Source organism: Haplochromis burtoni, unplaced genomic scaffold, assembly GCF_018398535.1.
Source record: "Haplochromis burtoni strain Fernald_Lab_line unplaced genomic scaffold, NCSU_Asbu1 Contig_369, whole genome shotgun sequence".
Lineage (NCBI taxonomy): Eukaryota > Metazoa > Chordata > Actinopteri > Cichliformes > Cichlidae > Haplochromis > Haplochromis burtoni.
The window spans coordinates 388,526-415,238 of record NW_024582730.1 but is presented as its reverse complement, the minus strand read 5'-3'; the positions used below and the strand labels follow the sequence as shown (position 1 = coordinate 415,238).

General features: G+C 43.4%; 1 protein-coding gene across 1 annotated transcript in view; it reads left to right on the top strand.

Annotated features, from left to right (window-relative positions):
- gabrr2a (gamma-aminobutyric acid type A receptor subunit rho2a) overlaps window positions 1–26,713 on the top strand; it is a 96,172-nt gene that overhangs the window by 8,324 nt on the left and 61,135 nt on the right. Inside the window, exon 3 of the mRNA XM_005943514.3 lies at window positions 2,792–2,898. Coding sequence (XP_005943576.1) covers window positions 2,792–2,898 — 107 coding nt within the window. The remainder of the gene's footprint in view (window positions 1–2,791; window positions 2,899–26,713) is intronic.

Here is a 26,713-nt window from a genome sequence, read left to right as displayed (position 1 = left end):
CACTGGTGGAGGCAAGCTACAGTTGTAGCCAAGCTGCCCTGGGGCAGACTGACAGAAGCAGCTGCCATATCGTGCCATCGGCCCCTCTGGCCAACACCAGTAGGCGGTAGGGTAAAGTGTCTTGCCCAAGGACACAACGACCAGGACAGAGAGAGTGGGATTGAACCAGCAACCTTCCGTTACAGATGAGCTTCCCAATCCCCTGAGCCACAGTCGCCCCAGAGAAAAATACAGAGAAAAACCCAAATATCATGACCCCTTATGAGCAAGCACTTTGGACAGTGGGAAGGAAAAACTCCCTTTTAACAGGAAGAAACCTCCAGCAGAACCAGGCTCAGGGAGGGGCGGGCCATCTGCTTCGACCGGTTGGGGTGAGATAAGGAAGACGGGATAAAAGACATGCTGTGGAAGAGAACTAGAGATTAATAAGAAGTACATTTCAATGCAGAGGTCTATCTGGCAGGCAGGATGTGGACTCACATGCAGGACTCAAACTCAAAAGGTGAACTTAAAGTGGCAACCTTATTTGCTAAAAAAATAAAACAAAAAAAAACATCCTTCATAATATAACGTACAGAAAACAAACCAACAACCTAGAGCATAAAACTAAGGACAAAACACTGAGAAATTAGAAGTGTAAAAAGACCAGAAACACGACAAAGGGCAAAGGAAAACTCAGGGCTTAAATACATAAGGGAGTAATGATGGAATGGGAAACAGGAGGGGAACACAGCTGGGACTAAATAGACATAATGAGACAAGGGGAAGCAAAACTAGATACAGTGACACGGGACAAGGGACTGTCAAAGTAAAACAGGGAACATGAGACAATCACAAAGACACAAACTAGACTCTGAGACACAGAAACACAACTGACATGGGAAACAGAGGGAACGTGGAGACAAGTGACTAGAAATGGGACACAGGGAAGACAAAGTGACAGAAACCTAAATTCTAGGAACTAAAAATAAAACACAAGCAGAAGACGATAATGAGAAAATCAAAACCATGAATAACAATAATCAAGGAATATAAATTAATCCACAACCACAAAACACTGGGTTGCAGACCCAATTAACACATAAGTGAGAAAGGTGATTGAAGAAGAAAGTGCATCATGGGAATCCCCGCAGCCTACCTATTGCAGCATAACTAAGGGAGGATTCAGGGTCACCTGGTCCAGCCCTAACTATATGCTTTAGCAAAAAGGAAAGTTTTAAGCCTAATCTTAAAGTAGAGATAGTGTCTGTCTCCACATTCTCACCACACATCGCCAGAGATAGTAAACCCAGCTGGTGATCCACGAGCTGGTCAAGATGAGGAGACCTGAACGTGTGAAGGCTCCTTTGCCTCCACTCTTCTACTCTTTTAAAACTCTTCCATGCGCTAACAACAAGTAGGCTCCAGAGCGAGAGACGGCTCGCTCATAATGAGGTCGCTATAATGGTTAACACTACAAGGTCATTAATGATCAAGGATGGGGCCTGATTATTAGACCTGTATGTGAGGAGCAGGATTTTGGAATTCAACTTCTGGATTTAACAGGAGTCCAATTGAAGGGAGAGCCAAACAGGAGAAATCTGCTCTCTTCTTTTCTGATAGACTGTAATGAATAGTGGATTTGTAAAGTGCTTTGGGTGCCTAGAAAAGCGCTATATAAATGCAGTCTATTATTATGTATTATTGCAGGGTCTACCTTACAATATAAAACACCTTGAGGCAACTGTTGATTTGGCGCTGTATAAATAAAATTGAAAAAATTGAATTGAATGCCAAAGAGCTTGATTTTGGTCGCATCTAACCATGACCATCTGCATGAGCTTGTTGTCACATCGTCCCTCGTAGCTGTGTGATTTCCTGTGCTTCGTGTTCCTTTGTAACTCCTAGTTTTCCATTCCCTAGTCTTAGTTTCAAGTTTTCCAGTTTAGTATTCTATGGTTTTTCAGCAAAATAAAGCTGCCTCTTTTTAGTTCATCCTCATGTGTACGAAGTCCTGCATTTGGGTCCTAATCCTGCCTGCCACACAGTGGAATCATGGCACTGGGAAGGTTCACCACTATTCCTTGTTTTCTTTATTTGTGCATAATGGCTCTCACTGTGGAGTTCTCAAAGCCTTACAGATGGCTTTGTGACCCTTTCCAGACTGATAGAAGTCTAACTTTATTACTCAGCTGTTTCTTTAGATCGAGGATACTTTTTGAGATCTTTTAGCCTGCTTCACTGTGTCAGACATGTTCTATTTGAGTGATTTCTGCCAGATCTGCAAGTAATCAGGACTTAGCTTTCCAAAAAATGTGGACAATTACAGTTCAATCCTGATTTAACAAGAGGGGCAATTACTTTTTCACACAGGGCCAGGTAGGTTTTCTCCTTTTTAAGCCACAAATGAATGCTCTAACAGAGGAGTCATTACAACACATACGTGGCTTGAGGCAACTGTTGTTGTGATTTGGCACAATTTGAATAAGACTGAATTGAATTAAATTTAACCAATGTGTAAAGCAATACAATACCCCAGCATGGCCTCTACTCAACAAAAACACAAATACTGTAATTGTACAAACAGTACAAACAGTAAACTCAATCACTCTGGCGTCAAACAGAGTGACTGATTTGCTCATGTTGAACTGAACTTTTCAATCATCAATCATATCGGCATAAATCAGTTCATACATTTCTTATTCAGTGCATATTATTTTGTACCATTCTTTCCTGGTGCATTATTTTTTAATTCTTAATAATCAAAACTGTTTAAATCAGCTATCTGACAGTGACTGTCATCCTGCTGTAGCTCCTTGTCAAAGAAGCCTCCAGATGTGACGAAATCTCGCAAAATGAAGACAGAACACCTGCTCAAAGTAGATGACCATGACTTCACCATGAGGCCAGCATTTGGAGGTAGGTGTAGAAATTTCTGCTTTTGTTTGTCTTTCACATAGCATTAGATGTTGATTAAAAGTCAGGGTTGAATTACATAAGGGATTAGCATTGAGCTGCTTCTTGCAATGGTAATGGACAAGTGTCTATGGTGTTTGCAGAAAAATTGTGATCTGTAGTGAGAGTAGGGAGCAGGTAAAGAGAGTGTCAAGAGTATGGGGTATTTCTCCTGTTGTTGTGGACTATCTGGTCCCTGGGAGGTGTTCTGGGCATGTCTCACCACACCCTAAACCCTCCATGCATGGTAATAAGCTTTTTCAGGTTTGTGTATGATAGGCCATAAGTGTTGATTGCCCAGATCTTGTAATTCTCACAGGAACACATGGTAGGTTATTGGCCAGTAGTTGATGGGACCTTCTGGGGATCCTTTGGGATCAGAACTTCAGTTAGCCATTACTGGTTTATTTGTTCTACCAGAGGCTACTGGATCCTTTTCAGGGAGGTTGCTGTGGTCTGCTCTTAGATCCACTAGCCACTGAGCATTGATGTTATGGGTTGCGTCCTTCTCCCTCACGCTTTTCCTTTTTTTTTTTTTTTTTTTTTTTTTTTTTTTTTTTTTTTTTTCTTTAAATGACATCAGAAACAGCAGTATGCGACATTACGTGATGGCAGAGCTTCAGTTCATCCTTTGTCATTTTTTTTTTTTTTTTAAGAAATAGGACAGGGGGAATGAATGAGAGAAAGAGGGGGAGAGAAAGAAAGAAAACCAAAGGGGAGAAGAGACGGTGAGAAGGGGGGGAAACAGGAAAAAAACAACAACTCCTGGGTCACCTGTATGGAGAAAAAAAACAAAACAAAACAAACAAACAAAAAAAAACAAACAGAGGAGACAGCAAACAACAAAGAGCAACATAATAATAGAGAAAACAAAGCACCATCACAATAAACTAGCTAGTCATAGATATCAATAGTTACTGAATAATAAACGATATTGTGCAGCACGCAAGATAGACAGCGCACAGTGTGCTTTGAGGCAGCAGCCAAGAAAGCTTTAGTCCGCGTCTGTGAATACCCATGTGTACACCTGTGTGCATACCTGTGTGGATCAGCTGCTTGCATTCCAAAGGTTTCTCCATGTAATGATCTGCTAGGGAGTGTGGGGGGGCCACAGCCCCGTCCTCCAGGGTGTGAAGCGGGTATGGAGGAGATCAAAACTCCAGACATCCAGAGGCCCCCAGAACACAAGAGACCACGGAAGACCAACAGAGGGGCAGCCGCGCCACTGTTCCAGTAAGAGCTGAGGAGAGTCCCAGATGAGGGCTCGCCCAGCAGCCGCGGAGCAGAAGCCAGGGGGAGTTGCAGTGACGCGCCCGTGAGCTCCGCCGGCCCCCAGCTGTGCCTGAGTGACCGAGCCCCAGGCCGAGAGGCCGGGGGCACCCCACCTCCAAAGGGGGCCCGAGCGAGCCCCAGGCCCCAGGCCCCGACAAGCGGCCGCCAAGGAGTGAGCCGGTGTGTACCCGGACGCCCACCCCCAGACACAAAGAACCACCAGCACACCGACACCTGAGGGAGTCCGCCACCGGCAGGGGAAGTGGTGGTGGGTGGAGATAGGCCTCCAAACCTTGGAGGGCCTGAGGTGTCCCCAGAGAGGTGGCGTCTGATACCCAACCTGACATATAGACACAGACATACAGGCACACACAGACACAAACATCCATTCCCACCCTCATGCTCTCATGTGCACTCACTCCACACTCAACCAACGTGGAGATAGACATAAAGAGACGCTGTACACACGATCACACTCCCCAAGCGTACTCTACAAACCGGGTCTAGGTACCCTTGCCCCTGGAGGGGGGAATTGCACCCAGACCCAGGTGGTGTTACCCTTTTCCCTGCTGGTGGGGAGAGGCAGACCACCCCGACTCCGCAGCAGCAGGGAGGCCCCACACCCCAGACCGCAGCCGGACGGCCAACTCCTCCTACTAGCCCTCCCGCTCCAGCAGGCCGCAGAGAATGGGGGTGGGAGAAGACTCCAAACCTCCCTCCACCCGCTCATTGTAGTGTTGATGCATATGTGATCTAAGGTGCAATTAAAACCCAGGAGGGCATGGAGCTACCTGCCAAGGAGCAGCAGGTAAGCGCATAGTCCCTCCTGCTAGCCCTCAATGACTAAGTGTATTTAAAATTGAGAGGTGGGCAACGACGTCAGGGGTGAGGTATACACCCTGATGGTAATTTGGACTCCGTGATTGTGCCCACCCCCAAGATCCTATATGTATGTGTAATGAGAGTGTGAATAATGTGAATGTCTAAGTTGTGGGATAAAATTGAGGCAGAGGCAGCCAGAAGGGGACAGAGGGGGGGGTAGCCTCCTCTGCACCCTGGTGACATACCCCTACTCCAAGGCCCTGCATGTGTGGGTGGTTGTGAAGGAGCGGGAAGAGGGAGGCAGCTGGAGATGGGGAGGGAAGGAAGGGAGGGGCAGGTAACCCCTCCCTGGGGCCAGCTCCCCCGCTGACCCCAGTAGGCACTCCCACCCTTCGCGACCCGCCAGGGAAAGGGGGCCCAGGCCCATCAGACCGGGGCCCAGTGCAGTAGCGCCCCCCGGCTCCACAGAGCCCTGGACAGTCCACCCAACCCCACCACAGAGAAAACTGCACCCACCCCACCATCCACTCATCTTCCAGACTACATAAGACGGTAAACGCCCAGGCTGAGATCTTCCTCCACCTCTCCTGTATCTCCCCCTCCTGCAGAGAGTTCCTGAAGAGAAGGAAAGCTCCTGCAAGATGTGACACATCCCCCCCACCAGTTGAAGAGCCCCCCAGGCGGCTCGACGCACCGGCGGCACCCTGCTCCAGGGCCGGGCCCCCATGCACCCACCCGCCCACAACCCCGGCAACACACAAACCAGGACCCAAGCCCCCGAGGCCCGGCCCGGGCCCCAGCCCAGAGACGGAGCGCCCCCAGAACCTCACGCCCATCCCGGACCCACCCAGGGGCAGCCAGGTTGCCAGGTCAGTAACCCACGTCCGTCAGCACAGACCCTCCCCTAGCCCCGCTGCACGCAGCCGCGAGGAAACAGTCACCTGAGAGCCAACAGAGCCCCCAACCGGACGTGACCGCTACCCCGGGTTGAGCCCCCCCTCACGCTTTTCCAGTATTGCTCTGTCTCCAGCCTTGGTGGGGCTGTTCGCATATTGTTGCCCTGCCACTGAGAATACACCTTAGATAGTTCAATGGAGTACAGCTGGTTTATTCTCCTGCCTCCTTTCTCTCTGGTATACCTCTATAAGTGACTGGCCAAGGCTGAGAGTCTTTCCTTGGCAGTTTTCAACACCTAAGGCATGGACAGCTTGCTGTACTTCTTAAGCAACCCTTTCTTCATCACACCTTTCTGCAGTATCAATAGTTGGCTTACTCCACACTCTCCTCTAGTCCTTTTCTCCATAGAGGGTACTTGTGGCAGTTTGTCTTATAGCCAAGCATCTCTGTGATCACTGCTGCTTTGGTGTAGATCAGCTGATTGGTTTTGGTGATGGTCACAGTAGGTGTAGTCTGTAATGCTGCATTCATGTCCTGTAGTAGACCTTCAGAGGATACGTTATATAGTCTTGGTAATCTGCCACATAGTGTCCAGGTCCAGCTTTCTTATACTTTCCTATCTCTCAGGTGAGCAGCTCTCACACTTAACGCACCTTCAGTAGTTAACCATGGTATCAAATCTTGGCTGGGGTTGAAATCTCCCCACTGACCAGATGTCCTGGCTCCCCTTTGTTGTAGCATTTGTGTTGTACCTCATTGATCTGCAGTTGTAACAGCAGTTGCTTCTTCCAAATCTTGGAACACTAAGCTACTTGTTGAATTCACTGTCAGTCCTGATGCTGGGTATCAACGCTTCCATAGGTCTCACATCCTCTTCATGTAACTCCCTTCTTATTCCAGTACCCCACTACTCATCATTGTGTACAGGTTCCCCAACACCTGAGTCAGACCTTGTCACACAATTTTTTTCCTTCTGATGTTTAAACCTTTTTGAGTTACTAGTTAAAATCTTTTTTTTTAATCTACTTGTAATAGGTTAGATAAACACATAATATTTAATTGATATACTTGAGTATATACAGAAATTTACGCTTAGGTCTTGGTGGAATTGTGTCTCGTTTCCAGAGTCCAATTTTTGTGGTCTCCTTAAAACTCAGTGGAGATTTTATTAAGTTATTTGTACGTTAACATCCACCCACATCTCTGTACAGGAGACAGGTGGAAAGCAATTAAAGATGATTCTTCTTCTTTAATAGAGTCAAACCAACCAAATGCATCATTATGGATTTTATTTAATTTCACAGTACCAATCAGTAAACTATTGCTTAGAAACTCAAAGCTTTGACTCATGAAGGCTTGACTGCCAGTAAAGTACACTTTTCTTCTTGATACAATCCCACTGATTTTCCTATATCACCATCTGGATGGGGCCAAAGCCCATGACTGGCACCTATTTATTGACTTTTCTTCAGCATTTAATAATATCCAGCTACATCTCCTAGTTGATAAGCTTCTTAACCAGTTTAAACTTGATTTTAATCTTGTTGGTTGGATTTTAGACTTTTTAACTGACAGATCTCAGTGTGTGTGAGAGTAAACGGCTGTTTTTCCAATCAGCTGAATTCTTCCACTGGTTCACCACAGCGTTGTTTTCTCTCTCCCCTGCTATATATTTTGTACACTAATGACTGTCGTAGTACACAGGCTGAAAGGCATTTCATTAAATATGCAGATGACACAGTCCTTGTACGCGTCCGTCATGGTGAAGAGTATTCCCATGGACCTGCTGTGGATGAGTTTGCTTCTTGGTGTGATCAGTCCTTAAAGATCAAAACCTTACAAACTAAGGACATGGTAATTTACTTCAGGAAGCCCCCTTCCAACAGTAGTAAATGGTGCAGCCATTGAACTGGTGGATAGTCATAAGTATTTGGAGGTTGCTCTTGATAAGGCTCTGTCCTTTGAGTCACATTTTGACACTACAGTGAAAAAAAGGTAAAACAACGATTGTACTTTTTAAGGAGATTTTAACGTTTCATCTCAGATGATTACCTTTTTTATAAAAGTTTTATTGAATCTGTTTTAATCAGCCCGGTGCTGAGGAAGGCAACCTCTGTCATGTCATGTTCAGACCATCCTCTCTTTAGAGACTTTCACCTGTTTCCCTCAGGTCGCTGGCATAAAGTGCCGCAGGGAAGACCAAGAGACATAGAGTGTCTTTTATACCTGCTGCTATTGTTATGCTCAATAACACTAAGCCATAAGTGTTGTTGCCATCACTACTGCACATTGCACTTTGTTGATGCTACTGATAACATTTGGGATGTTTCTTTGTGTGTGTGTGTGTGTGTGTGTGTGTGTGTGTGTGTGTGTGTGTATGTGTTATTGATGTGTTGACATACTACAAATCAATGTCCCATTGGGGGCAATAAAGTTACCATTCAAAGATTCAAAGTGTTTATTGTCATGTGTACAGAAGAAATAGCATTTCTCTGTGCAATGAAATTCTTCTTCTTCTAATGCCAAGTTAGGTAGGGTTGAAGGAACAAGATAAATAAGGATAAAAATAAGACAAGATATTAAGATGAATAAGGTAAAAATAAGGATAAAAAATACTGAAAGATAAATAAGTACAAAATAAGTAAATGAAGACAAGTGAGGTCCTGGTGATCTTCTCCACAGTTGTTATCACTCTCTGCAGGCGTTTGCGGTCCATAGCAGCAGTGCTGCCGTACCATGCAGTGATGCAGCTGGTCATTGTGCTCTCCACAATGCAGCTGTAGAAGCTGCTGAGGATCTTGGCTGACATACCAAATTTTCCTCAGGCTCCTCGGGAAATACAGCTGCTGGTGAGCCTTCTTGACCACTGTGTGGTGTTCAGTGTCCAGGTGAGGTCCTCACTGATATGAACGCCCAGGTACCTAAAGCTGCTCAACCTCTCCACTTCACTCTCCCGGATAAACAACGGCTGGTGAGGCCTCGTCTTCTTCCTCATGTCCACTATCATCTCCTTTGTTTTATCAGTTTTGAGGGTGAGGTTGTTGTCCTCACACCATGACACCAGACCGACCACCTCTCTTCTATAAGCCACTTCGTCCCTTCCAGTGATGCGACAGATCACTGCAGTGTCATCCGTGAACTTCAGTATGACCCTGTGGAACTCCAGTGTTTGTTGTAATGCTGGCTGAAGTCCTGTTGCCGATCCAGACAGACTGAGGCCTGCCAGTCAAAAAGTTCTGTAGCCAGTCACAGAGGGTGGGGTGCAGGCCGAGTGTAGACAGTTTGTGGATGAGGTTTTGAGGGATGACTGTGTTGAAGGCAGAGCTATAATCAACAAAGAGTACCCTGATGTAGGAGTCATTATTTTCAAGGCGAGAGAATGAGTAGTGGCAGCAGCGATGGTGTCTGACGTGGACCTGTTGGGCCAGTAGGCATACTGCAGTTGTCTCTAATGCGCTGATGACTTCGTGGAGTTTGCCGAGCGCTGCTGCGAAGTCAGCTCGCGGTGGGATGTAAACAATGGCCAAAAACACAGCTGAGAACTCCCGCGGCAGATAGTAAGAGCGGCATTTCAGCATTAGAAACTCCACGTCTGGCGAACAGTACTTGTAGACAGTCTGCACGTCTCCACACCACGAGTTGTTAATAAATGCACATAGACCTCCCCCAAAAGCCTTACCGGATTCTCCAGTGTACAGAGTGAGTCTGCAACTGGACGGCGCATTCCAGGACTTTATCTGAAAGCCAGCTCTCGGTGAAAATAAGAGCACAGCATTCTCTTATCTCCTGCTGTGTTGTGATCCTGGCTCATATTTCGTCGAGTTTGTTTTCCAGGGACCGCACATTGGCTAGTAAGAGGTGGTTGGCTAGCCCGAGCTTTTAGCCTAGCATGGAGCCCACCCCTATTGCCTTGTTTGCGTCTCTGTCTCCGAAGCGCTCTCCTGGGGTCGGCTGGCTCACTTGGGCTTGGTGCTTCGTGGCCTTCCTGGGAGTGGTGGCGGTGGCTGCCGGGGCAAACAATGGCTGTAAGTTCCGGTGGTAGAGCGGAAAGCTCCAGGGATAAGAAAAGAGTACAGTCCAGATAATTGCGTGAGTTGCCAATGTCTAGTAGTGCCTGTCTCGTGTATGTTAACAGCGCACAACACTTGTCCAGTGCAAAAAGAACAGTGAACACACAAAAAAGCAAAAGAAAGTCGGACATTGACCATTGACCATTTACCAAATTCATGTCCAAAAGCTTTCTTGATTAGCTTTCATATCTTACAACTCCATTTGCATTAAGTTCAAGCAAAGTAATCCCTGCACTCCAAGACCATTTTATAGGTATAAATACTCAGATATCATCAGATCTGTACCAATGCCACTTGCTGCAGTATAGGGAGGATGGGCAGAGGAGGAGATTGAGGAGAGGGTTGGGAGTGGGGGTTGTGGGTGTGGTGCATGATTTCTCTTAATCCTTGGTAAAGTAACACATTAAGCTTGTTTTTAATCCACCGAGAAGGGAGAAGGATTGAAAGTCCATCAGTGAGATCATTTGATATATGGGCTTGGAATGGTTTGTTGTATGATCTACTAAGAATAGTATAAGAATTGTGTTCTTTTCAGAAAATGTAGAGTTTACCAGAGGATACAGTTTCAAAGTTATTACATGAACATGAAAACATACACACTCAATGAGTAGGTCTGGCTTAGGTTTCATACAGAAACAGTTGAGGATCAAACTGTGCAACTCTGCTATTAGGGGACAATCCTCTTATAGATGACGACATTATTATACAAGTGACATGACAAATGCAAAGCTATTTTTCCTCATGTCATTTGAGACTGGTCTTGGCAGAAGAACAACAATATTGGCTCATTATTGAAGGGAATTAAAATGACCAGAAAAGAACCCCTGTAAGCAGAGCTTCAATGCCCAACAGTCCGTTTTCGCTCCTGAAACGTAATATACTGACGATTTGTCAAGTCCCAAGGCGTTCCCGAGGAACGCGGAAGGTCACCTTTCGCGTTCTTATGCTATGCGCCGGGTTACGGATGAAATCCAGTAGAATGACGCTCCCGCTGTAATACACATTCCAGCCATGTAGTCCAGCCCTAACCCTAACCAGCACTTTAATGACGTTAGATAGTCTTTCCAAAGCGATTTAAGTAAAACAAACATACATGTGTAAATTCATTCTGAACGATTCTCGTGTTTCCTCATTTTTCCAATCTCATAATATAGGGACGTGTTGGGTCCCCGGAACGTAATATATTGTCACCTAGCGTAAAATGTTACGCTTTGGGAGTGAGAACGTGTTGTGCCCAAAGTGCCCAGATGCAAAACACATATCAGTATTTGGTAAAGAGCTCTACAGATGCTGGTGAAAATTAAACACAGACATTGTGTTTTCTTTTTCTGCTTTCCACTTTTCCACACCTGAAAACAAAAAATAAAAATTTAAATGTGTCTCATCATATTGATAATGCTAATTTAACACATTAATGGAAAAACAGGCTAAATATCACCTTACCAAAACTTACCACTTTGGTAAGCTATTGCCAGTCATTCTGACCACCACCACCAAAGACGATCATCCAGCCAAGCCTGACTTGAGCAATGTGCTCATGTCAAAATTGCAAGCAATGTATTAGGTACTTTGTCCAAATAGAACCCCAGCTCTCAATGTTAATAAGCTAGATGCTAAAGCTAGAAATATAAAATATGAGCTCTTGTTTTTCTAATAGCTTGCTCTAAAGAGAGCTAACAGATAAAATAAACTTAGCAAGAGTGTTTTAACTTGGTTATTGCAATTTCTGATTATAGATGACACAAGACACTGAAATGTTAAGTACTTTTTTAGTCTTTGCCATAGAAACTCAACAGAATGGTACAATGCAATCCTAGTCAACAGACATATCCAGAAACTCAGTCTGTGAGCTCTGCCACTAAGCACTGAGAACCTTCACAGACATTCTGCCACTAAGCATTTTCTGACATTTTAGTTGTGATACCATTTAAGTTAACCCCTTAGCAGTCCTATTAGTCCCCTAAACCATCCAATGTCCCGTGGGCGGTACGTCCGACTGCTAACAGTTTAAAGTGCATCATTCAATAGAATAGAATTCAACTTTAGTGTCATTGCACATGCACAGGTACAGGGCAACGAAATGCAGTTTGCATCCATCCAGAAGTGCTTTAGTGATAAATATATTACAATATATATTAGCAATAATATAGATATGTGAGTATATTACAGAAATGGGTCTATTATGGTATGTTATAATGTACACGGTATGAAGTATGTTGTGAATATTCTATAACTATAAGTATGTACAGGCTGTAGTGAGTACAAGCTATGTACAAGCTATGTACAGGCTATAAATATGAAAAACTATACAGAATATGAAATAAATAACTTTACAGAATCTGAGATATACAGCTATACAGAAATGGGAACTATGCAAGTTGTAAACAGTTGTAGGGTTAAAAATTATCGAATGTACAGAATGATTATTTACACAGAGCTATACAGTAGTGCAGTTAAGATAAGTGAGGGTGTAGATAGTTTCTACAGAGGCTATATAAAGTGCTGGTGGTTGTGAGTGGTGGTTCAGTCCATGTTATTATTGTGTGTTTGAGGGTACAGTTGTCCATTGTGGGTGTGTGTATGTTCAGTCCATGTGTTAACGTGGGTCAGATGTCAGGAGGCAGGAGGCAGGAGACATAATAATACATTTTAATATGTTTTATATTCTGCTAAGAATGTGATAAATTTTAAAATAATTGTAAATTTGAATTAACTGAATATCATTCCTTTTATATCTTAAAATAACATGGCATGATATCGGGCAGCATGGGAAGAACAGGACTGTGATTACTGCTGCACTATGAATCTGATGTCAGAACTCTGGAGATCGGATGAGAAAATTGTGCTGAGCAGCTATATATTAACAAACAGAAAAACAGAAACATTGGTTTATGCTTCCTCTTGCTTTAATTATTAAAATCACTCTAAATCACGTCATTTTTAAAGGTGTGCATGGCTGTATATTCCCATTAAGATATTTTGAGCTTGTGAAATGTAATGGACAGCAGAAGCTTGTCATTTCTGTTATTTAAGTACACATTATCCCAGTGCATCATCTCTGAGGGGACAAGAGCTCAGGGAAATGACACAATAATCAGCATGGTATTTGTTTCCTTTTTTGTTGCTAAAGCTTTAAGCACTCATTGGTGAATGGGTCAGTTGCACCCATATACCATCTGGAGATGTTGGCTTAATATGACTAGAGTGACTAGAGTTAGTTCAGTTGCTAGCTTTACTCAGTGCAGCTCCCCTTGGCTGTGTGGGCAGCCCTGCCTAGTGTTGTCTAGCAGCATGCCAGACTCCACTCCAGCAGTGACAAGCAGATTAAGCTGACAGCAGTTCCTCATGTTTACAGCTTAGATTAGCACAGGCACCAATCTGTTACGCCATCAGACAGCTGTTGCTTCACCAGTGACACTTTGTCCCAATTTAAGAGCAGACATGGAACTGAGAAGTGGTCCAAAACTGGCTGTGAAAGTACATTCAGTATTATTGAAGGTACTTTGAAATTCTGTGTTTGATAGAAATTCCATTGTTTATGAACACTTTCTCCATCATAGTAATAAGTCATGGTGACACAAGGATATGTTTTCACTATTCCTTGATAAATTATCATTTATACTTTCCTTTTTGATAAAACTTATATTTAGGGCTGGACAGGTGACAGGTTATGGGCTCAGGCTGCTGGGAGACTTCCCATGTTGCACTGACCTTTTTTCTACATTTTCCTCCTTTTCCCTGACTGTATGTTCAACTATTGCATTTCACTATTTTTGTCTACTTTCTCCTGTTTATTGTTTTTGTTCTTAGTTGTTCCCATGGTCTCGCTATGCTTGTCTTTTTTCAATTTCCTTTTACTGTTACGTCTAATACTTTGCAAATATAAAGGCAGTTAAGACAATTGTTGTTTGATTTGGCACTGTCTACCTGGAACTGAACTGAAATGAATAAGTATTTAAGAAAATGGATGGATCAATTGATCTAATTTGATTTTCTTCCAAGGTCTGTCAAACTCTTAAAATAGTAAACATTATTATGGCAATAAAGAAAAAAAAGGTAAGGTATAAGTAAGACTTTATCAAGATCATTGGAATAAGTATTAGTCCGAAGTACTTTTGAAGTTCAGTTATTTAAATTTAAATCCAGGTTGAAGACTCACCTATTCTCAGCTGCATTTGAATAAAACACTAAATCCACACTTTTAAGCTTAAATTTAAAAACTTACATTTTAACTACTGATTTTATCTACTATTCTGATTTTATCTACTGTTTTTTTAATCAATTTTAAATCATGCTTTTTATTTGTTTTTGTTTTTTAATGTCTCTGTAAAGCACTTTGAATCACCTTGTTGTTGAATTGTGCTATATAAATGAACTTGCCTTGTCTTGCCTTATTTCAAATTTATTTATGTAGCACCAAATCACAACAGTCTCCTCGAGGTGTTTCATATTTTAAGGTAAAGAAAGCCCAATAATCAAAGTCATCATATGTATAAAATGGTATGCATGTCAGGTTCACAGTAAGTACGGGACCCAAATGCAGGACTTTTCCAAAAGAGACAATGAGTTTATTTACAGAGCAAAAGGTGAATGACAACAGTGACAGTCCTCGCTCTGTGGCTCCCCTGTGATTCTACCAAAATCCCACACAGTGCTCATGTCCGTGGCGTGAATCGGGAAAACTCCAAACCCCATCTATACAGTGGCTCCGCCCCCATGACAAACTCTGTTCCCAGATACTGACAAAAAAAGATGCAGTGATTAGTCTGGCAAGCAACACACACACACACACAAACACACACACAAACACACACACACTTTACTATAGAGCTGGGGCTGTACCGAGTCAACTCAACGATCCAACAACATCGGAGATCTCTGTCCAGAAGAGCGCAGTCCTTGGAACAGCTAAGATACTGCGCAGGACCCTCAAGCTCCCAGGCCTCTGGTAGAGGACCCGAGCTTGAAGGATAAACCGCCCGCAGGGGCGTGCTGGGTGTTTTATATATATTATATATATATATATATATATATAATATATATATATATATATATATATATATATATATATATTAGGGGTGCAACGATACACAAAATTCACGGTTCGGTTCGGTTCGATACTTTGGTGTCACGGTTCGATATTTTTTCGATACAAAAAAATGTTCATGCCTTTTTAATTTGTCATTTATTAAAATTATAAATATATATTTTAACTCAAAAGTACAGTTTTTAAATTTAACCCTAACCCTTGTGCGTGTTTTTTATTTTGACAGCGAATGCGCACCTGCGGACCACTTATGTGCAGCCCTGGTTATTTAGCTCTCATATTGCAGCCACAGAAATTCTTTTGTCCATGAAACCATAAAGCTGCACTTTCTTTTTGCCTTATAGTCTGATTTGTCATAACTTCTCCGTTTTGTGGTAAGCTTTTCTTTGGCTGTCACTTCTTCACCCTGACCTGTCTTATTTGGCTCAGCAGAACTGAAATGCTTTTACACACTCACTCACATAAGCTCAGCGATTCTCTGCGCGATCAACCTCTCACATGTTTAAGCTGCGGGAGATTTCACTTGTCATGTTTGCATAGTAAGCTAACGATTAATAAGACGATGTCAGAGGAATTGGTGCACAAATTATCATCACTCACAGATCAGTGCTGTCGCTCTCTATACACAGTTCACACGATTGCAAAGTGAAAGCAAAAAAACAAGCGCAAATTCAAACGCGACTTCAATATGTCACATATTGACAGTGGCTCACCGATGCCAATGACATAATTACCCAGCTACAGATTAACGGAGATGTTCGCGCGGCACTGGCGGCACGGAACACCGCCTTTGCCTCCGCGAACACATCGGACTACAAACACGCACATTACCAACTCCGGAAGACCATCAAAGCAGCCAAACGTGAGTACAGGGACAGGGTGGAGCAACAGTTTGACAACCCTCGGAGTATGTGGCAGGGACTAAACACGATCACAGACTTTAGAGGGAAAACCAGCACACCGCAGACCACGGCCTCTCTGTGTGAGGATCTAAACGTATTCTACGCTAGATTCGACACAGCGAACACCATGAGACCGGACAGTGTGCGCACCGCGGATGACGTCAGCGCGCACACTGTGTCTGAGGAGGATGTGCGGAAGTGCTTCAGGAAGGTGAACGCGCGCAAAGCTACTGGTCCGGACGGGATTCCCGGCCGGGTCCTCAAGTCATGCGCGGCTCAGCTGGCTGGAGTGTTCACGCACATCTTCAATCTTTCCCTCTCTCTGTCTGTAGTCCCAGCCTGCTTCAAAATGGCCACCATCGTCCCTGTACCCAAATCCTCCACCATCTCCTCATTGAACGACTGGCGACCTGTAGCCCTGACCCCCATCGTAGCAAATGCTTCGAGAAGCTGGTCAGGGACTTCATCTGCTCTGCACTACCCGACTCACTGGACCCTCTACAGTTCGCATACCGCCACAACAGGTCCACTGATGATGCCATAGCCCTGACACTACACACTGCCCTGTCACACCTGGAGAAGAGAGACACGTATGTGAGAATGCTGTTTGTAGATTACAGCTCAGCATTCAATACCATCGTTCCCTCGAAGCTGGACAGGAAACTGCAGGATCTAGGACTGAGCAGCTCCCTCTGCAGCTGGATCCTTAGCTTCCTGTCTGACAGACGCCAAGTGGTCAGACTGGGCAGCATCACCTCATCCCCCATCACACTGAACACTGGTGCTCCACAGGGGTGTGTACTGAGCCCTCTCCTGTACTCACTCTACACCTACGACTGCACAGCCACTAACAACTCCAACATCATTGTGAAGTTTGCGGACGACACTACAGTGGTGGGTCTTATCACCAACGGTGATGAGACGGCTTACAGGGAGGAGGTCAGCGCCCTGACCCACTGGTGTCAAGACAACCATCTCACCCTCAACGTCGCAAAGACAAAGGAGTTGATAGTGGACTTCCGGAGGTGCAGAGAAGTACACACCCCCATCACCATCAACGGCGCTGCTGTGGAGAGAGTGAGCAGCTTCCGGTTCCTTGGAGTACATCTGGCTGAGGATCTTACGTGGTCAGTACACACAAACAAAACAGTGAAGAAGGCGCAGCAGCGCCTCTTCTTTCTCAGGAGACTGAAAAGATTCGGCATGAGCCCCCGCATCCTCAGGACCTTCTATCACTGTGCCATTGAGAGCATCCTCACTGGATGCATCACCACCTGGTATGGCAACAGCACCGCCTACAACTGCAAAGCTCTCCAGCGAGTAGTGCGGTGCTCTGAACGGATAATTGGAGGTGAGCTTCCCTCCCTCCAAGACATCTACAGGAAGCGCTGCCTGAGGAAAGCGGGGAGGATCATCAAGGACTCCAGTCACCCCAGCCATAAACTGTTCAGACTACTTCCATCAGGAAGGAGGTTCTGCAGCATCCGGTCCCGTACCAGCAGACTGAGAGACAGCTTCTTCCACCAGGCCATCAGACTGCTGAACACGTCATAGACACCTCAGCTTCACTACTGGAACTTCAACATTATGCACTCCACACTGTATATAAATGCCACTTGTTTTGCACATATTCAACTCTGTATATTTTATATATTTTATTATTATTATTTTTTTACTATTTAATTTGTAAAATGTGTATACACACACACACACACACACACACACACACACACACACACAGGAAAATGTTTAGTATACACATCCAGAAATGCATACACTATTATATATTGTACATATATTTATTAGTTTCAGATGTAGCCATTCTTGTATTTGCTGGTTTGTGTTGTTGTGTTTGCACATTTCTGTTGCTTGTGGGCTCGCACACAAGAATTTCACTCGCATGTGCTGTCCAGTGTGCCTGCACATGTGATGTGACAATAAAAGTGATTTGATTTGATTTGATTTGATTTGACATTTCTGAAAGAATGCAAAAGCATTGACATATATTTTTTTCCTACAATAGCCCGACGGGCAGGGAAGAGATAGATTTTGGTAGCCCGGGACGTCGGGCTAGCGATATTGCAAGCCCTGTATCTGATTGAGGAATCACTCATCTTTGGAAAAGAGAGTTTATTACAGAGAAATGTCTCTTTCCAAAATAAAAGCTATACTATCCGCTTCTTCTGGGCTATATTCTCAGCAGCATAAGGAGAATCATGTGCTAACAGCTGTCTAAATGACTCGGCTAAAGTTAGTAGCATGCTTGTTGTTTTTTCTGCTTCCACTTGTCTTTGCACTAGGATGATGTCGGCGTAAATGTGCAGTCATATTCGTTGTGTTCCCACTAGTGCTTTCAGGTTAATCTCGTTGAAATGACCTTAACGCCACAACACGGCAAATCTCCGTTAACGAGCTACCGCCGATCGCTCCGTGCATGGGGCTAGACGGCCAACACGTTAACGAGCTAACTGCGCTAACACACTAGTTCACACCAATCCTGTTTTACTTTAGTCCATGACTCGCTTACCTTCAGGGTCATACGTCACATGAAAACCAAAATAATTCCAAACGCCAGATCTGAATGAGGTTCAATTTGCCTGTTGCAAGGAGAGCTTAACTTCTGTCTCGCTAGCTTGCCCTGCGCTCTTCCTTCTGACTATGCTGTCTGTGTTGAGCGCTCAGTGGAGTAGTCGAACACAGATTCACTGAGCGCTCAACACAGACAGCATCGTCAGAAGGAAATTGATAAAATAAATTACAAATGTTGTATTGTTCGATACATATGCGTACCGAACCGAAAGCACTGTATCGAACGGTTCAATATCGATACGATATCGTTGCACCCCTAATATATATATATATATATATATATATATATATATATATATATATATAATAAATCTATTAAAAATTGAATTAACTAAATTGAATTGAAGAGTCCACATGAAGATATTGGAAAGAATTGTACAAACTAGACTAAGAAGATAGGTGATGATCAGCAAGAAAGAGCAATACAAATACTCAAATACTTTGAGAGTCCCACTGAGAAGTATAGGGGAGCTCAGAAGGAGTTTCACTGTCTTTGCTGTTCTAGAGATACCATATAAAAGGGTGCCAAGAGAGGAACTGTGATGATGTATCATGCCGTCCAATGCAACTGCATGCATTTTGTTCTTTCCATTGAGTTGCCTCCTCCGACTTGCCTCACCCTCTGCAGGTATTTGGTGATTGCAGCTATCCTAGGAGCCTCTTCATGGTTCCTATTTGCCTGTGGGATTCCCAGGTAGTTGTAGCTGTCCTCATTGTCTGCAGTGTTGCCTTTTGGTAATGCAATCCCCTCAGTGGTGTGGATCACTGAGCCTATGTCTCGCTCACTCCTGACATACACCTTGATGTCATCCATGTAGAGGAAGTGGCCGACAATTGCATCATACGGTAACCATAGCCAGTCTTGTCAATGACTTCACTGAAGGGATTCCAGCCTATGGCGAAGAGCAGTGGGGACAGAGCATGTCCTTGGTAAATACTGCACTTGGTGGTGACTTTTGCAGTTGCCTTGAAGTTGGCCTCTACTGATGTTACAGTTCTAGGCATTCCAGGATCCATTGTTGGGGCACTCAGTCACAGACCATTGATGACCTGTAGATGTAAACAGACTTACACCTACAGGTGTTTGAGCGGATGGCCCATGATGGTTTGAGAGGGAATGACTCATAAGGATCGTACCTGTTACATCTGCTGAACTGAGACAAAATCTAAACACAGCAGCTTAAAATTCAAACACTTAAAAAAGTCAAAAATGAAATTGCAGCAGTTCACTCTGCACATCCTGGGTTCTAAATGGGAATGTTTTAGACCATGCCCACGAATTGTTATTCTGGATAGAATGTCACTAGTGTTTATTTTTTTCAGAAATGTCCAAATAGAAATTAACTGGTTCACTGTCAGAGTAAAAGGCAGTCCTTTAAAATGGTTTGGAATGCATGAGAGACACCATGAAGCTTTTAGTTAATCCCTCAGTCTTGAGGCTCAGTGACACTTACAGCTCACTGTCTTTGAAATTCACATATAAATTGTGATTTTACAATACTCATTCATGATAACCTGATATTACAAGGAATAGAAATGAACTCCTTGCTCACATTCTTTGATTACTTGCTGACAATAAAATATAATTCCAGCTGGTTGATATTTAATGTAAGATTTTAGATTATAAAGATGTGTCTAGTTGCTAGACGCTGATTTGTTGTGTTCTCTGCATGCAAATTTGTTTAAAGTACCTTCTATATGGAACGAAATTTGTCTCAAAATGGTCAGATGTGTATCAAATGATCCACAAGTGAAAACTAAGATTTTTATGTCATTTTGTGTACACTGCTTTGTCTTGAGATAAAACACTGTTCCCCAAGAACCATTGTGGTACCATGGTACTACATACAAGAGAATAGATTAATAGTATAAACCATAGATATGATAAATTAATAGCATAGATAGATAGATAGATAGATAGATAGATAGATAGATAGATAGATAGATAGATAGATAGATAGATAGATAGATAGAGAGAGAGGTGTTTTGGTTTTCTGTCTCTTGCAGAGAAAGGAACAGACACCAGACGGGGACACGGAGATGTGAGGACCCTTCACAGCAGAGACAGATGTAGGGACTGCCGAGACAGCAACTGGGGTCAAGTGTCATGGCGTTTGGGCTCCTGGAGAACATGGATCCCACAAACACAGCAATAACCATGAAGGGGTTGGCGAAAACCAGGAACACCAGACCAACGAGGTTCGAGAGACTCTTGGCAAAAAGGGGGACACGGCGGTGATCCCAAAACACACAGATCCTTGTTTGAAATCGAATTGTGCAATGACTAAAGGGTGGTCGAACCCCGGAGGTCAAAGAAAGAAGCTGAGAATCACCCAACTGGAAGACACTGGTAGCTGCAGCAATAAAAATAAAGGTTAAAAGCTCCTTAGACAGAGGTTCTAGTCTAAGTACATTTGAAAGGTATAAGGGGGCATTAAAAAGGGGGTGGAAAACTGGAGCACCAAAATAAAGCTGTGGGAGAATTGGGGAGTGATGGGAGTGTCATCTGTAACTGCTGTTATGGTCGTAAATCTAACTTTGCTTGCATCTGAACTGCGTGAACACAGAGGTCATCCCACATATGGTCCACCCGTTAAAGGGGGACAGAGGGCCTCAGGACCAAGAAGAACTGGACCTTGCAATGCTGGAGTGTATGTTGTAAGTGATCTCTTTGAAGAAAAGAGATCAAAGGGGGAATTGTGATATTATTCTGTTATCATATGTTACCTTATATATGTAATCAAAGTAGTTGAATTAGAATACTGCTGTAGATCATATTATACCCTTTAATATAGAGTGTGTGAGCTGTATGTAGTTTAGTTCTCATTATACTTTTGAGTTAACAGAACATATTCACATATTAGTTCATTAGATAAAGGTGCATCACTCTGTATCCTTGATCTGCTGGGAATGTGTTACACTGTTTTCTTGACATGTTCTATTGTTGAATCATGAAGAGAAGGAGACTCTGTGTCTAAGACAGGGGAGATAGACAGACCACATTCCATACCCCCACCTTACAGAAAGCAGAGAAACAACTGCCGAGGTCATAACTTAGGCGCTGTAACAGAGAAAGAATGTGATGTTTTGGCTTTTACGACTAGATGGGGGCCACTAGAGACTATAAAAAGCTGAGCAACCCGTCACCATTTTGAGACTTGCTGTGACCCTCTTCAGGCAGTCTCCCCATCATGATGGTCCTTATGCTCTTAAGTGTTGAATTGTATGGAAATAAATGATTGTTGATTGAGCATAAATACACCGAGTATTGTCCTTCCTTCAGCCCAAAGATTCAAAGAATTGGGAGATTTCAACAGCTAGTACCTCTTGCCACAAGTTCCCAGAATCCTTTGCGGTTTTACCCCTGGATGACGTCACATTTATCCTGGTGGGCCGGTCTCTAGTCAAAATGCCCGGGCCGATTTTTTTGTCCCAGTCCAGCCTTGCCCACAATTGCCCAACTACCTTGCCCCCCATCCTGTTCCCCTTCGAGGTCTCCCTGGGCTACTACCCACCACTCTTTCCAGTAATAGAAGGTGAGCACACAGTCCCGTCTGCACAGCTGCAACTAAATCAATATACTAGCCCCCCTTCGAAATCGAGGCAATGATTAATCCTGTCTCTGCTCACCTGAAGTTACCCTGCAATATGCACGTACACAAGGTTTTCCATGTCTCCCAGCTCAAATCATACCTCTTTAGACATCTGTCCCCACCAGTGTTGGGGAGTAATGGAATACATGTACCACCGTTACGTATTTAAAATACAAAATATGAGTAACTGTATTCCGTTACAGTACCGTTTAAAAAGGTGGTATTAGAATACAGTTACTTTGTTGAAATAAATGGATTACACGGCGGTACTTCTCCTGTTTCATATTGTGGCGGGTCAGGACTGTTTGGGTTTTGTTTGACAGCTACGTTCTGTTGTTCCAGGCGGCAGCGTTGCGGTTGCCATGGTTACAGGGTGACGCTCTCGCTCTGCGTGTTTCCTGGGTGAGAGAGCGCCTTTTTGTTGTTGTTGTTGTGCTAAGCTAATAGGCAGAATGCTACAGCTCTAAAGAATGTAGCATCATGGGCAGTGTAGTCCGTGCTGCAGGGAGAATGGACTGCCATACCCGTTATGTGTCTGTGAGCGCGACGTGGGAGAAAAAGGGGAGTGGAAAAGTACGAGTTGTCATCAAGCAAAAACGGGAGCTGGAAGCATGTAAATATAATAATAACCACTGCAGCCAAGAAGAGAGCCTGACGAGCCCAGTTGTAAGTAAGCTATTAAACTCGACTGTACACTGTGTTCGTGTTTTCCTCCGAAACAATAAGTTCCGTTGGAGCAGCCTTTCAACGCCTCTCTCTGTCTCTCGCAAGCAAAGTTGACCCACACAACAAAGTAAAGCTATTTTTCGGCTACGAGCCGCAGGACCGCTATTAGTCAGAGGTCCCTTTACTACAGTTCGGAGTCGCAGACCTTCAGTAAAGTAATAAATCACACAGCAATAGTACATTCACGTTGTTGTAAAAAGCATGATAATATATTAAGTAATCCAAAGTATTCAGAATACGTTACTCGTCATTGAGTAACGTAACGGAATACGTTACAGAATACATTTTGGGGCATGTATTCTGTATTCTGTAATGGAATACATTTTAAAAGTAACCTTCCCAACACTGTGTCCCCACATATTACTTTTCTTAAAAATAATGCATTATGTTACTCACAGAAGAAAGTAGTTCATTATATTACTCATTACATTACTTTCATTTTACTGTAAAACAGCTGAAAAGCATTGTCTCATAACTACCATTTAACAATAGATGCTAAATGGCCTGTATTTATATAGCGCTTTACTAGTCCCTAAGGACCCCAAAGCGCTTTACATATCCAGTCATCCACCCATTCACACACTGGTGATGGCAGCTACATTGTAGCCACAGCCACCCTGGGGCGCACTGACAGAGGCGAGGCTAGAACCGGACATGGCTACACGTCCCTACCAAACTAACAAAAATTCTTATCCTAATGAGGAAACATACATGATCTTTCTCTTAGTGCTTTGGTATGAACACAAAACTGACAACAAAAAGCAAAGATGACAACCAGCACAAAGACACTTCAAAGTGATCGCCACAGTGATTCTACTGTAGAAACATGAGCAGGTAGAAACAGAAGCTGCATGGGGAGTAAGTGAACTAGGGCTGCAGCTATTAATTATTTAAGTAATCAAATAATTTATTGATTATCCCATATATTAATTGAGTAACTGGATAAGAAGCACTTTTGTCTTAATGGGCAATAATAAATATTCAAAGAGAAAACAAAATGGGTCTTTCAGAATCAATTGCTCATTGGTTTCCTTTTTAGAAATTGCAGTGTTTTAAAGTTTAACTCCAAACACCTAACAACTAAACTAAACTAAAAACAAATAAACCATTTGATTGCATTTATGTGCCATATTAATGTTACAATTTTTTAAAGAAAACATTTTCTTAAAGTTTTTGGGCTGCTGAAAACAGACATTATGATGGTGTAGGCATTAATTAATATTAACAATAATTCAGTCTCCAACCTAATAACCCTCAGGTCAGAGGCCCAGAGTTTAATCGCCCATGTACATTTTTTATTGGCTTTAAATAAAAAGAAGCATTAATTATATATATATATATATATATATATTCCAACAACGCCCTGTTTTCGTCTCTTGCCCACCGATGCCTTCTTGTTCCAGTAGCCCACTTTTCGTCAGGGTGCCCTGGTTCCTCAACACCTGACGCGGACCTTGTTGATCCGGGCGACGTCCGAGCCGGCATGCCTTCATATTTATCTGTCTCGCTCATGTCTGCGGTAGGCTCGCTTAGCATAGGGGGTCTAGCCTTAGGACCCTTACTGGATACAGACGCCCCAGGAATCGAACTTGCGATCCGTCTGCAACCACCAAGTACCTGCAGAGGGTCAGGCAAGTCCTGAGGAGTCAGCTGAATGGTAAGAACAAGATCCGGGCCATCAACACGTACGCCCTGCCCGTGATCAGGTACCCTGCTGGGGTAATAGGCTGGCCAAAGGAGGAGATAGAAGCCACTGACATAAAGACAAGAAAGCTCCTTACCATGCATGGAGGGTTTCACCCCAAGTCCAGCACCCTGAGGCTGTACGCTAAGCGGAAGGAAGGGGGCCGGGGACTGGTGAGTGTCAGCACCACAGTCCAGGATGAGACAACGAACATCCAAGAATACATTGGGAAGATGGCCCCAACTGACCGAGTGCTCAGTGAATACCTCAGGCAGCAGAAACCCAAGAAAGAGGAGGGAGACGAGGAACCATCATGGAAGGACAGGCCCCTGCACGGTATGTACCACCGCAGATAGAGGAGGTGGCTGATATCCAGAAATCCTACCAGTGGCTGGACAAAGCTGGACTGAAAGACAGCACAGAGGCACTAATCATGGCAGCACAAGAACAAGCTCTGAGACAAGATCCATAGAGGCTGGGGTCTATCACACCAGGCAAGACCCCAGGTGCAGGCTGTGTAAAGATGCCCCAGAGACAATCCAGCACATAACAGCAGGGTGCAAGATGCTAGCAGGCAAGGCATACATGGAACGCCATAACCAAGTGGCCGGCATAGTGTACAGGAACATCTGTGCCGAGTATAACCTGGAAGTCCCGAGGTCAAAATGGGAGATGCCCCCAAGGGTGGTGGAGAATGACCGAGCTAAGATCCTGTGGGACTTCCAGATACAGACGGAAATAACATCGGAGATCTCTGTCCAGAAGAGCGCAGTCCTGGGAACAGCTAAGATACTGCGCAGGACCCTCAAGCTCTCAGGCCTCTGGTAGAGGACCCGAGCTTGAAGGATAAACCGCCCGCAGGGGCATGCTGGGTGTTTTTTTTATCACCTTTCTTCTTAGTCTAGTTTGTACAATTCTTTCCAATATCTTCATGTGGACTCTTCAATTCAATTTAGTTAATTCAATTTTTAATAGATTTATTTTATATATATATATGTATACATACTAGGGGTGCAACGATACTCGTATCGATATTGAACCGGTCGATACAGTGCTTTCGGTTGAAAATTTTAAATTTATTTTATTAACTTTTATCAAAGTTGACTTTTATCAACTTTTTATTCAAGTTATGACAAATCAGACTATAAGGCAAAAAGAAAGTGCAGCTTTATGGTTTCATGGACAAAAGAATTTCTGTGGCTGCAATATGACGAGCTAAATAACCAGGGCTGCACATAAGTGGTCCGCAGGTGCGCATTCGCTGTCAAAATAAAAAACACGCACAAGGGTTAGGGTTAAATTTAAAAACTGTACTTTTGAGTTAAAATATATATTTATAATTTTAATAAATGACAAATTAAAAAGGCATGAACATTTTTTTTGTATCGAAAAAATATCGAACCGTGACACCAAAGTATCGAACCGAACCGTGAATTTTGTGTATCGTTGCACCCCTAATTATATATATGAAAAATGTTATGAAAGCCTTTAAATAAATTATAGTACACTCCTTGCCCCTCTTTAGATTCCCCCTGTTTGCTGCAGGTATTGCTCCCATGTAAAATATTATGGCTCCCATCAACTTTTAGCAAGCTGTATAATTCAACCAGTCTAATATCAGACTAAGGTTCATATACATCTTTTAATACAACTGCAAAACTTACTGCTAGGTTTCTTTCTGTAAAACAAATTCATTGGATGGAGGAGCTACAAAGTTTGCTGATCAGGTGCTTTGATGAAGGACTCACACTAGTTTTTTCCCCAGTAAACATTTTAATGGTGATTACAGGAACAAGCACTGTTATTTTGGATGCTAGAAACATGTTTTTTTTTTTCATTCAAACTGAGCTCACCGTGTCAGTAGCGGATGTGGCGATAACACCATATGCTCTTACAACCAGGACAATCCTACTTTCGTACTCTTTTGAATATAAAAAGAGGTATTGAAGTATTTGGGTCTTCTTTGCCAGACTGCGTAACAGTTTCTCCCCCCCCCTCTATTGGACAGCTTAGTACTGAGGAACTGGAAACACACATAAAAATAAACAGTACACCCCTGATTTAGAGACTGACTAACTAAATTCTACTATCTATCTATCTATCTATCTATCTATCTATCTATCTATCTATCTATCTATCTATCTATCTATCTATCTATCTATCTATATATCTATATA